Raw genomic sequence first — 12,678 nt, 5'->3', positions numbered from 1 at the left:
ACAGTTTGCCGTTCCCGGACAATGGGAGCTACAGGAAATGGTGCAGTCTGCAGGGACTTGCTGGTTGTCACTTCCCACAGCTCCTGTTGGCCGGGAACAGTGAACCGTGGCCACTGGGAGCTGCGGGCGGCCGTGCCTGCGGACGGTCAATGTAAACACTGTCTCGTAGCCTGACAGCGGATTATCCTGATGGGCTGCAGATTGCCCACCACTGACCTAGAATCAGCTGCCTGGTATCCCAGAGCGGGTGGGGTGTTGCAACATGCTTTTCTGTGGAGAAGCCACCAAGATCTTGGCTACCCTTGAGGCAGAGGCAGACTTCCTACAGCCAAGTCACCACATTCCAAGTATTCGGTGGAAAGCTCCTCATTGCATGTGTAGACTTGTCTAGCGGATATGTGATTGCATCTGCAGTGCCTGGAGGAATGGGTGACCTGCAGGAGAGGCCTTCACACTGAGGACCTGTTGTCTGTTGGGTTTAATTTTTTGGGCTGTGTCACTGGGTGCCCATTACTGTCACAGTGGAAGAAAGGAAAACAGCCCCCTGCCCCACAGGAATTAAAGGCTCATCTGAAGCATCTGCACATCAGTAGGCTTGGGTCTTTGAATAGGAGGGAAGTTCCCAATCCAGGCCCATTTAGTCCACTGGCAGGAGGGAGGCTATTGTTTAAATGGTCTCCAGATGTTGTGTATAGAGGGCAGGGATCAGTTCTCTGTTATTTGCCAGCAAAGACAGAGATGAAAAGTTGACTGGGCCTGTGAGGGGGTCTGGTTGGGCCAGACTAATTGGGGGAAGGGGGCTCAGTTTTGGCTTGTGGGGGCTGGGCCAGTAGAGAAGTATGTGGGTGGGTGGGGAGGGGGGCAGCGGGCTGGCCAGGCCTGTGGAATCTGAGCCTTTCTTGCATATTTCACTCTTTGCTCTGGAATTGAAATGTCTATTCTAAAGGCAAAATGTCTCTGCCCCTTGGTGCTCTGAGGAACTGGAGGATGAACCTGTTCTCCTCCATGGAGTGAACAACTTTCTCTTTGCTGCTCTCCTTTCCTCCTCTTTGGTGAGAGGAGCATCCTCGGCAGCAGCTCCATGCCTCTCTGGGGTGTCTCCAGAGCTGGAAGCTTTTATGCTGTAGGAGGCTGGGATCTTAGGCAGCCATCATACAGGTGTCAATGACCACACGAGGTGCAAGGCAGAGGAGAACTTGGTCCCTGGGGTTCTGTAGGGAAAATGTTTGGAGGAGTAATGAGGGTTGAAGTTTCAGTGCTCTAAGGATCAAGCAGGGAAATGAGGGGAAGAAGAGGAACCAGCCACAGGTAGCTGTGGTGTCTGTCACGAGGTTTGGCTTGTGGCCCTTGATCCTAAGCAGAGGCCCTGTCTAGTTGGTAACTGTCCCACAAGTCTGAAGAATGAAGCATGCATCATTGGAGGCAGCAAGGCTTGGAGATTAGCTGAGCGAACAGCGGGGAGCTAAAAGAGGGGGAGAGGTGGGAGAGTCACATGAGAATCTCTGCCTCCCTCTAATACCTGCCAGTCATGGGTCAGAGGCGGCTGCCAGAAGATCACTGTTGGAGCCGGGGAATGTGTGTGTGCGTGGGAGGGGGGCTCTGCTAGCAGCTGAATTTTCATTGTTTGACTCCTTTTGATGTGTCCCTCCTGAAGTAGGGATGTCTCTTGGCTTTTCTCTCCCCCCCCCCCCCCCCGACTAACTCTCTCATTCCCATGTTTCTGATGGCTGATTTATTTGCTTCCTCTGCAGTGATGCCAGTGCTACTGGGGAGGCAGGGTAGTTTGCTGCAGTACATGGCCAATCTTTTATTTCTAACTATACATTTCTAGCTATCCCAATCGTGACTCCCCAGAGGGCTTGGACAGGGCTGGTGTGCAGCAACTGTCTGTAGCACTTCCAGTTGCAAAGGTAACATTACAAACATGATTAGAGTGTAACTGATGCAGTGACATTTGCTTGAGACTTCAGACAGCCTGAAACAATAGACCTGAGAGGCCTGAACTCATGGGGCTGTTAACCCAACAGTGACAATTTAACTCACCATTGTCAGCTGTTTCACTGATGATCAAAGCATTGAAGAAAGGGACAGGCCAGATGTATTGTGATCTGCACAGTATACTGAGTGCCCCATTTTGCTCTCTCAAGTGGGTGGGGCTTTCCCCAAACCTCTGGTTTCCCCTTGGCTTGAAGCTGTTGTAAGGTGGGTCACCATCACATTGTGACGAGTGACTTAGCAAGTGCCTGTTTATCTGTGCTGATCAGGCTGTGCCCTGGCACAGGCACTAGGGTAAGTGCAGCTCTCTGACCAGGGGCAAGACTCTGGGAAACTGGGGGTTAAAGTGTGCTGTGGTCACCTCTGCAGAGGGCTCATGTGATGAGTGAAATGAATGGGGGGGGGAGGGTGTCTCATTCTAGTTCCCTGAGAACATTTCTCTGCATCACCCACTTTCTCTCCCCACAGGGAAGCCCCGAGCTTCCCTGTGCAGGAGGCCAGGGGCTCCCTTTGGATCCTGGCAGCGCAGTGAGAAGCTGTCTGGGTGGTGCTGTGAGCTGTCAAGGGCTCTGCTGTCCCCCCACAAGGGCTGAACAGGCTACTCCCACAGGACTGCTAGCCCTGGGGACAAGACAGACAGGGAACTGAAGCTGGATCCGCTGCTTGGGCCTGTGGAACACAGCTCCCTGGGCTTGGACAAGTCTTCTCCGGCTCAGGCATGTAAAGGGGCTGCATGTCCCTTTTAAGGTAGGAACACTTGCTCCACACAATGCCAAACTTTGTTAGAGCAGGTAATCATCCACAGCCAGCAAGGGGAGGAGGGAGGTGTCTGGCTGTGAGTCCAGCCCCTACGTGGCCAGCTGGGAGCCAGCCCAGGGATTGTCATGGTTTTGTTCCACAGGAGCAGGTCAGCTGGATCGAGGAGGTTGGGAAAGGAGCCAGAGTGCTGAGTTTTGGCTACTTGCTTCTCTCTGCTTGGGTAAGGATCCCAGGGCAGTGTGGCCTCGGGCGCCTTGTCCTTCAGTCCAGTATCTCGGGAATGGTTCTGGCCCCTCCAGACAGAGTGTGGGAGGGGAAATTTGTTCTTTAACTCAAGGGCAGGTTTAATTAAACATCAGGTGACCTGGCAGTGGCTCAGAGCTCTGTGAGAGCAACTTACTAAACCCCATCTTGTGCTCAACAGCTGGCTGGGGGCCAAGCCTTGGGCCTGGGATCTTGTGGGAGCCACAGGTTTAGGTCTCTGTGCTGCCTGCTGAGATTGCTGAGGTGCAGTTGCTGGAAGTGCCCCAGCAGTAGGGCATCGCTTTACTGCTTTCTGTCGGGATCAGTCTGGGAGGCAGTTTCTCTCTGGTCGGATCTAGCCAGTTCCCAGTGACAGCCATGGCCAAGGAGAGTGACACAAGGGGTGTAAGACATCATCCCACCCCTCCCTGCACATCTTTCTCAGGCCACCTCCTCACTGGCTTTGCAAGGTTGTGAGGGTGAGTGGATTCTCACTGGTGTCCCCATGTAGCAGCCCAATTTGTGGCATTCCAGGTATTCACCGGAGTGGGGTTCTGTAGGGCAGTGCACTGCCTCTTCCCTGGCAGACTCAGCTTAGGTCCCTGGAATTCTGATGCCAGGTGTTGGGACCAGCCTGCTCCGCACTTGTCCACTGACAGCTTTTCACCAGAGCCTCAGGGGATCCCCCCGTTTCCTGGAGGGTCCCTGGGGGCCTCTCCAGTACAGCATTGACACTTTGGGCCAGTCTGTGTCTGAAGGGATTTCAAGCTGTGGAATGTTACCTGTCAATCTCTAAGTTAGCCTGGGGATCTGAGATCCCTCTCCCTGTGCCCCGTAGGAGTGCTTCATCCTAGCTGGGGGCCCCCAGGTCAAACTTGTGGGAGCGTGTGGCAGAGTATTCCCAGGGGAGGGTCCTCTGCTTTGAAGTGCCATCAGAGTGCTGAGCATCCTGAGGAAGAGGAGGGAGCATGGCCTAGTGATTAGAAGAGGGCACTGACTCAGGAGTCAGATCTCAACTCAGCCAGCAACTCACTGCCTGTGCCTGGGTGAGTGCCTTTCCCTCTGTGTGCCATGGGGATGATGATCCTGATCCCCCATTGTGGGGCTGAGAGGTTGGATGAATGGAAATTTGTTAAGGTGCATTCATGGGGTGCTGGAGAAGGCAGAACAGTAGCTGCTCTGGAGCTGGAGCTGGATGTGGTCTGCAGGCTGGCTTCTCCTTAGCTAGGTCAGATTGTTGCCAGCTTTGGGGTAACATTTTGGGTCTCTGCTTAGTAATTGGTACTCACTCAGGTCCTGCAGTGACAGCCTCAATCTAATAATAGTCAGGGACCAGGCAGGGTGCTGCATTGAACAGTAACAAGGGGTAAAGCCAGCAACGCTGGAGCCTTCATCAGTGGGTACAGGAGGCAGCGTCTCCAGACTCCCCTAGTCAGCTTCACTGTAATCCCTAAATGGGGCAAAGGGTGCCCTCTCAGCATGCCTGAGAGAGCTATGCCAGAGCTGAGCTGCCATCGTGGTTACACAGCTGCTTCACTCAGTGACTCTGAGCTAGTGCCATCCTCCGTGCCCAGATGTTGGACTGAGATGGGAGAGCCCTGAAGGCTTGTGCCTTGGCTGTGTCGCTTCCATGTGCTTCTCCTCCATTGCAGGCTCTAGGATGCTGGGGCCAGCTAGGCTAGACCTGCCCACGTGATCCTCACTGCTTCCAGCCCTCGCCCTGCCTGCCCATCATGCTGCGCTCCTGGCGTGGAAAGCTGAAGCTGCTGCTCGCCATTGCAGTGCTGGTGATCCTTCTCTCGTGGCTCTGTCTCTTTGTGGGCAGTTCAGAATGTGAGTGCGGCCTGGCTGTGGGTTGAGATACGGCCCAAGACAGGGGAATGAGTGACAGCAGACAGACAGCTGCCAGCCAGGGCTCTTGGCTTCTGGTTCTGCCACTAACTTGCTGTGGGCCCAGTCCTTCCCTCTCTCTGCCTCAAATTCCTCATCTGCTGTGACATGGGGTGATGCCCCTGCCCTGTCTCTGGGGGGCTTGTGAGGGCAAGTACATTAATGTGTATAAAGCATTATGGGTGGAGGTGGAGCTAGGAGAGGGGCTTAGAGATGGACATGGGGGCTGGGATCCAAAAAGGCTGCAAGGCTGAGCATCACAGGTGCTTAACTTCTAGGTGTGTAGGAAATCACAGGAACAACACTGTGATCCACAAAGCCTGGGCTAGGCATCTAGGCGCCCTATGCAAGGACTGGGGAGAGCTGGGTGCCTTACAATGGGATCCACAAAAGCCAGCATGCTAGGCTGGGAGCCACCTCAGCTAGCCAATGGGAGATGCTGATGAGAGAGGTGCACTAAGCCCCAACCTCCCACAGAGATAGGTGCCTGGGCTGGGCTGCGGGGAGGTCCTATCTCTGCTTGTGATCCAAACCGGGGGGAGGTAGGTGCTCCTGTGCTTCACTGGTGTGTGGGGCCTGATTCGATAGGCCTGCCCAGAGGCCACCTAACTCCACTTAAAACAGCATGGGGGGGGGAGAGCGGAGGAGGTTCTCCCTCATAACCTGGTTGGGTGCTCAGCTGGGATGTGGGAGACCCCTGGTTCGAAACCTCCCTCTGCCTGAAGAGGAGAAGGGATTTGAACAGGGATCTGCCACTTTTCAGGTGAATGCTCTAACCAGTGAGAGAGAAAGTGATTCTCTCTCTGGCCCAATTAATGTTTGTTTAAAGTGGAATAACTTCAGTAGAAGAGATTGAGGGAGATGCACATCAGAATATTGCCCATGCCCCACAAGTTGTTGATTGGAGTTAGGTAGCCTCTGAGCCTCTACTGGATTGGGCTGTGCATGTGACGCAAGTGGCCCAGTGCCTGGTTTGTGAATAGTCAGGTGTCCGGAGCCTAGAGGGAGGCAGCTATGCACATGCCTCTGTGGGGATTTGGGGCCTTCTTTCTCTGCAAATGGCTGTCCTCAGCCACCGGTGCCACTCCCATAGTATCCTCCTCCCTCCCCATGCCCTACACTCACTGTGGCTTTGGGGTTCTCTCTCCCCACACATGGCCAACTGTTCTCTCTTCTCCCTCCCCATTTCCATGGTTAGGGGGCAGTGCATGGGGTGCTGTCCCACCATGTCCCGGGGTGTGAACTCTCAGTGATTTGGGGGGCTCTCTCCCCACAGATGGCCGTTCCCTCCTATTGTCTCCTTGCTTTGGGGACCGGCCGAGCCAGGACCTGGAGCGAGAGGCCTTGGCATCTCAGGTGCGCAAGGTGGAAGAGGAGAACCTGCAACTGCGCCTGCGGCTCAGCCAGGCTCAGGGGCAAGCTGGGGCTGTGGACGGGAGCGATGGCAGCCAGCAGTGGGCAGCCTCCTTTGAGGATGGGGACACCCCAGGGGATGACAGGAGCAATCGCACAGGCTGCCCCAAGCAGCAGACGGTGCAGAAGTGTGAGGTGAGCGAGTGCAGCCCCGGCTTCATGGCGCTGTCCTTGGGGAGGGCAGGCACCCTGAGGGACCTGCACATATGGCCAATGGCACTGGGTGCTGAGGGTCCCCATGGCCTAGGGTGATGGCCTGAGTCCCTAGATTCAATCGCCTCTGTACAGCTGCCCGAGTGCACTGGCTGTGCCAGGGCCTCCCCCTTGTTGTCTGCTTTGTTCATGCCTCAAACACTTGGGCATTTTATTTGCAGTTAAGGGTGTGATGCTGACAGCCAAAAGAATGACCCCTTCTTGCCTCCCGCTGGGAGATGTTAGTGCCCCACCTCAGTGCCTCAGTGTCTGAGCATACAGGTGGGGAGGCAGCATCAGGACTCCTGGGTTCTCTTCCCAGCTCTGCCACTGTTGTGTGATCTGGGGCAAGTCCTTCCTCACTCTCTGCCTCAGTTTCTCCACCTCTCACCTGTGGGTAATGACCCTGACCTGTGTCCCTGGGGGGCTGGGTTGCTGAGGCTGTTTGTGTGAGGTGAGATGGGCAGGTAGGGGAACTGCCTGACCAGAATGTTACACAGCCGCTGTCGCCATCTGCCTTGGGAGGGCAGGACTCTAATCAGCGCCAAGATCCTGGGGTGGGGGATGATACTGTAGAGTGTTATTGCCCCAGAGGCTGTGCATGCTGGACAACCCTTGCCCCAAGGGTGCTGCTTTGGGCAGGGCTGACGGTGCGTTCTGTCTCTGGGCAGCTCCTGCACGTAGCGATTGTGTGCGCTGGTCACAATGCGAGCCGAGACGTGGTCACCCTGGTGAAATCCATCCTCTTCCACAGGTAACCCAGGCGGCGGTGCTGGGGGAGCCTGTGCTATGTTACACTAATTTATACAAGTTCTTACCCTGCACTTACCCTGTCTTCAGGGGCTGGTGGGCTTCTGTCTCCATTTTCGACCCATGTGTTTTGGGGGTTCAGGTAAAATGAACCACTCCTGCAGCTTGGCTCCCCCGTCACAGAGTAGTGGGAAGGGGAGGTGCATAGCTGGGAAGCCCAGGCTGTTGTGGTGGTGAACTTAACCTATCCCTCCTCCCCAGTCACAACTCCCAGGATCCTGTGTTACTGTGACCAGTGTTTGAGGGTCCCATGTGAAGGGGGCTGTGCTGCCTGGGTAGGGGCTGAGTGAGGTGGGGGGTGGTGAAGGTGCTCTGGGTCCCACCTGTCCCAGGTTGACCCTGGCCCAGGATGGGGCATCTTCTCCCGGATGCCACCAGCTTTGGTGGTGGAGGAAGCTGTCCCTGGGCTCAGTGGCTCAGTAGGGATCTCTGACAGCTGCCTGCGTTTCCCCCTGGCAGGAAGAACCCTCTCCATTTCCACCTCATCACGGACTCGGTGGCTCAGCAGATCCTGCAGACTCTCTTCCAGTCCTGGATGGTGCCCTCTATCCACGTTAGCTTCTACAACGCAGATGATTTGAAGGCAGGAGCCCCAGATCCCTTCCTCCCTCAACTGTTCCTCTCCCCCCTTTCTCAGCTTCTCTTTCCAGACTCAGTATTCCAGGGAAGTGAGCAGCCCCTCAGGGAGGTGAGGGGATGGGGGTGCTAGAGAGAGTTCACCAGACTATTAACTCTTTTGCTGCTGGCCCCTCTCCCATCTGTTCTCCTTCTGGTGTCTGTTACCATTTGACTGATAAGGGGGCACTTGGTTGGCGTGGGGTTTATGAAGGGGTCTTTCTCCTCTGCTTTGGCTCTGGTCTGTAGTAGCTGAAAGCTGCTCCCTTCTGTGAGTTCCCAGGTGGTTCCTGTATGAAGGAGCTGGCAAGTCTCAGACCCATTCCTAGTAAGCGCATGTCAAGATGACACAACCACTAGCCCAGGTGACACTAACTGGTCCCCTGGTTGGCAGTCACCTCAGAGAGCCAGGTGTAACGGGGCCATGCGCTCTCACCTAGAGACGGCCCCTCCAAAGCAAGGTGGGACTCACTGGCTTGGATATGAAACAGCCAGAGTCAAAACCGTCCACAGAAGCGCAGTGGGGCATGCTAAGGGGCATGCTAAGTGGGAAGCCTGGGCATCAGAGTTCAGTCTGGTCACTCACAGTCGTGCACAGATGATGGGGAACAGGGAGGAGCTGTGGACAGAGCACAGAGAAATATCCCAAAGGGCCCAAAAGAGAACAGGCATGTGGGCAGGATTAAAGTGAGATTCAGCCTCAGGAAATAGTGCTAATACATGAGGGGAAATGTAACCTGAAACCCAGATCCTCGATGAGAGGGGCTGGCAGAGCCTGGGGAGAGTGGGGCTGTGATGGGACAGAGCTGCACAAAGACCCCTGCAGTTGAGGGCTGTGTACTCAAGAGGATTTGTGTCCCAAAGCCGGGAGGGGATAGCTGCTCTTTGTATGGCTCTGAAAACCTCAGTCCCTGGGGTGTCTTCTCACGGAGCAGGGAGGAGACACTCAGCAGGTGACAATGGTCCTGAGGGGCCCAGAGCTGACACGCATACTGGAGGGAGTGCAGGGAAGGGCTACAGGAATGAACAGGGAGTTGTGGGAGCAATTAAGGAACGGAATCCGTCCATCTGGGCTAGTGACTGTAAGGAGGGAGGGAGAATGTGGGGATGGGAGATATCTGGATGTGTAAACCCCAAGTGGGGGAGGGGAAGATTTTTCAAGCTGATACATAGGGTGCAATGTGGGGCGGGGCAGGGCAGGGCAGAAGGAATCTTGGCTGAGACATCCTGACACTCGCTGGGGGGAGGAGCCCATTGCCCAGCTGTTGAACACTAATGTGGAACAGACTGGAGAATGGACTGTAGGGGTCAGTCCTTTGTGGCCTCTGGGAAGTGACTGGCTGCTCTCTTGGGCCTTTTCCATCTTTGCTGCCTGTGGGGACATTGAGTGAGTCGGTAGGGAGGGGGTGAGGATAAGATCCATGGAGGCCTCTGATTCCCATCTGCCTTAAACACTTCAAATGGAAAATATATTAGCACTAAGCTTGGAATCTGTGCGCCCCCTGGTGGCAGCTGCCATAGTGGGTGCAATCTGTGGAATAGGCCCTGGGTGAAGGCCTGAGCAGCCAGAATGTTGTACAGTGCGGCAGTAAAATCCCCCATGTTATATCCCCTTGCTAGGACTCACTCATACCTCCTGACTGTTCTGAAGCTCTGTGGCACAGTTGTGCTGCCTCGTTAGCCTCTGGGGCAGTGGGGGTTGGATTTGGGGAAGGGCCACACCACTTGACACTTCTGTTTCTGGGGGAAGTGTTGGATTTGTGGTACAGACTCGGTGCTGTGTGTCTAGCCCCAGGGGTGTTCAGGAATGGCCATGTCCTGGCCCTGAGGGCTCCTTTCCTCCCTGTTGCAGGCAGAGGTGTCGTGGATTCCCAACAAGCATTACTCTGGGATTTATGGGCTGATGAAGCTGACGCTCACTAAGGCGCTGCCGTCCAACCTCTCCAAGGTCATTGTCCTGGACACAGACATCACCTTTGCCACTGACATTGCTGAGCTGTGGGCCATCTTCGGGAAGTTCTCCGGTGAGGGGCAGTTGTGGAGAGGAGGGGCCTTGGGCCCAGTTGAGTAGCTGTACCTCTGGGAGAGGAGCTGGGCCCATTCCCCTGACTCCTCTGAACACCTGCGGCCCCTTGGCATTGGGTGGAGTTTAGGAGTCTGTTCTGGTTGGCTCTCCCAGTCTGTCCTCGTCAGCCACTTGTGGGCGGGGGCATGGATTTGTGGTGGGCACATACTCCTCTGGTGAGGTGGATCTGTCTTGCTTTCCAGACAAGCAAGTGATTGGGCTGGTGGAGAACCAGAGTGACTGGTACCTGGGAAACCTCTGGAAGAACCACAGGCCATGGCCAGCGCTGGGACGTGGCTTCAACACAGGTGAGCCCAGAACATCCACAGGTCAACTCCTGTTGGGTGGGGGTTTATCCTGTCTCTGTCAGTGGTGAGGTCGGTGCAGGGCAAGGCCTCCAGCATGTCTGGGGGGACGGGGCTGGGATGAGGAAGCACCTTCTCCTGCTCGTTCCTGGTATTAAGAGCTGTTGCTGTGACTCCCCTCCTGTCCCAGAGAAATGCTGCTGCTGCTGCTGTCCTCTGTGACTTGGGGAGCAAACTGCCAGCCCAGGCCCTGCCAGCAAATCCACTGGGAATTGAACTGTGCGTGGCCTTGGCCACAAGGGGCTGATGGCAGGTCTCCCCAGTAGCTCTGTCTGTGCCTCTCTCATGACTGGCTGCCATTCCCTGCTATTCCAGCACAGGGCCTCTCTTATGGCCTGCCACCCTTTGATTTTATAATAGGGATAAGTGGTCCCAGGGAGCTGCTCTGAGACCCCTTAAACTCACTTAATGTGTCTCTCGAGTCTGAACTAGAGCCATATGTGCCAGCCTTGCTCCTTGGCTGCCAGTGCTGCACTGCACTCTGCTGCTTCCACAGGGATGGTTTCTTAGGGTCACTCAGTGGCATCCCGCAGAGGTGACTGCTCCCCTAGGCCCGTCCTTTAGTGACTGAGCGTGAGTGACAGAGCTGCCCAGGCCAATCAGAAAGCTGGTGAGGTAAGAGCCCCCACTCCCTGTACTCTGGGAATCCTATCAGAGGTGAGTTCCCAGGACTCCTCCAGGAGGAGATGCTGCTGTTGAGAGGGGTGTGGGACACCGGGATGCCATGTCCAGGCTACCAGTAAGCCTAGAATCCAGTCCCCGGCTGGGACACCCAGCAAAGAGCCTTGCTGTTAGAGAACTTGCTATGGGGATGGCGTCCCAGAGCATTGACCTAGTACGCTTCAGAAGGGGCTGGCTGGAGCTGAGCTCAGGGGTGGCTTAAGGCTGGATCGACTGCATCAAACACAGTGCTGGGCTGGCTAGTGCCTGTGTGACGTGGGGACACCTGTGACCTCTCCTCCCCCACTTCCCAGGGGTGATCCTGCTGCTGCTGGAGCGTCTGCGCCAGATTGGCTGGGAGCAGATGTGGCGGCTGACGGCGGAGCGGGAGCTCATGAGCATGTTATCCACCTCGCTGGCAGATCAGGTATGGAGCCAAGCTGCGTCCCAGCTGCAGGCTCTTCTTTGACCCCAGTTCCTACTCTTGGGCAAACTATAGATGCAGGAAGCTGCAGGTGGGGGAACAAACGCTGGGGCCATGGGATGCTGCTGACACTACAGACAACAAAGGCTGTGAGTGGATGCCCTGGGACTCATGCTAGAGATCTGTAATCTTCCGCTCCATCAGCTCAGCCTTGGTCCTGACCTGCAGCATTCCTTGTATTTCAGCCCTGGACACCTCCTGAGCAGGGTCTGGTTACCGTGTCCACCTGTAGGGATCCCTAGTCTGACCTCTCTTTTCCCCTCAGGGTTTCCCCTCCAACCCTCAGGGGGGTCTCCAGAGGTATCCAGCTCCCCATGTGCTCACTGGTGATTCTCTTCCAGGACATCTTTAATGCAGTGATTAAGCAGAGCCCAGTGCTGGTGTACAAGCTCCCCTGCTTCTGGAACGTGCAGCTGTCCGACCATACCCTCTCAGAGCAGTGTTACTCAGAGGTCTCTGATCTTAAGGTGGGTCTCCCGGTCCCTGGCTGGTGCCTTTCCCCATTCCCAGGAGGAGCTGCACTGGGCCCAGGAGTCTCACATCTCCACTGCTGCAGGCACTGAACCCTCCTGGCCTGGAGGATGGGGTGTTGGGTCCTGTGATGTAGCTTGCACCCCAGGCCTGGTGGGTGGAAGGCCCAAAGGGGAGGGGGAATACTGTGTCCCTGACGCTCCAGCCCATCTTTTTCAGGTGATCCACTGGAACTCGCCCAAGAAGCTGCGGGTGAAGAACAAGCATGTGGAGTTCTTCCGGAACCTCTACCTGACCTTCCTGGAGTACGATGGGAACCTGCTGCGCAGGGAGCTCTTTGGTTGTGCCAACCTGCCCAGCCCACCCAGAAACCAAGTGAGCCCTTGCTGGTTGCTAGCCCCACCCTTGATCCTCACTTGCCCTTAACATGTGGGACATGGGACATTCCATCCCCCGAGCAGGCTCCATTTCCTGGGACTCATGTGTTCCAGCTGCAGCGTCTGTCTGCCCCTGCCTCACCCCTGCCCCACTTTGTTCTTATGTTCTAGCTGCAGGAGGCCCTGGAGGATCTCGATGAGGATGACCCCTGCTATGATTTCCGCCGGCAGCACCTTATGCTGCACCGCATCCACCTGTTCTTCCTGCGGTATGAGGTCCTGGCCTCGCCTGACCCTGCTGATGTCACTCTGGTGGCCCAGCTCTCCATGGACAGGTAC

The 12,678-nt window shown here is 55.9% G+C and overlaps 1 protein-coding gene across 7 annotated transcripts in view; it reads left to right on the top strand.

The window, feature by feature from the left end:
- The window catches only part of LARGE2 (LARGE xylosyl- and glucuronyltransferase 2), a 52,683-nt gene that overhangs the window by 35,251 nt on the left and 4,754 nt on the right, over nucleotides 1-12,678 (top strand). For 4 of the 7 annotated variants that reach the window (XM_039534708.1, XM_039534707.1, XM_039534710.1 and 1 more), the window contains 10 exons: nucleotides 4,650-4,830; nucleotides 6,164-6,435; nucleotides 7,164-7,246; nucleotides 7,762-7,885; nucleotides 9,770-9,941; nucleotides 10,186-10,290; nucleotides 11,322-11,434; nucleotides 11,833-11,958; nucleotides 12,182-12,337; nucleotides 12,511-12,674. In XM_039534708.1, coding sequence (XP_039390642.1) covers nucleotides 4,731-4,830; nucleotides 6,164-6,435; nucleotides 7,164-7,246; nucleotides 7,762-7,885; nucleotides 9,770-9,941; nucleotides 10,186-10,290; nucleotides 11,322-11,434; nucleotides 11,833-11,958; nucleotides 12,182-12,337; nucleotides 12,511-12,674 — 1,415 coding nt within the window. In that variant the 5' untranslated portion in view covers nucleotides 4,650-4,730. Of the gene's footprint in view, nucleotides 1-2,605; nucleotides 2,743-2,896; nucleotides 2,975-4,025; nucleotides 4,044-4,649; nucleotides 4,831-6,163; nucleotides 6,436-7,163; nucleotides 7,247-7,761; nucleotides 7,886-9,769; nucleotides 9,942-10,185; nucleotides 10,291-11,321; nucleotides 11,435-11,832; nucleotides 11,959-12,181; nucleotides 12,338-12,510; nucleotides 12,675-12,678 lie in introns of those variants that run through there. The other 3 variants (XM_039534711.1, XM_039534713.1, XM_039534712.1) reach the window with 3 other exon arrangements.

Source organism: Mauremys reevesii, linkage group 4 (assembly GCF_016161935.1).
Source record: "Mauremys reevesii isolate NIE-2019 linkage group 4, ASM1616193v1, whole genome shotgun sequence".
Classification (NCBI taxonomy): Eukaryota; Metazoa; Chordata; order Testudines; family Geoemydidae; genus Mauremys; species Mauremys reevesii.
Note: the sequence above shows the minus strand (reverse complement) of the source record. Positions and strands in the feature narration are given on the sequence as shown.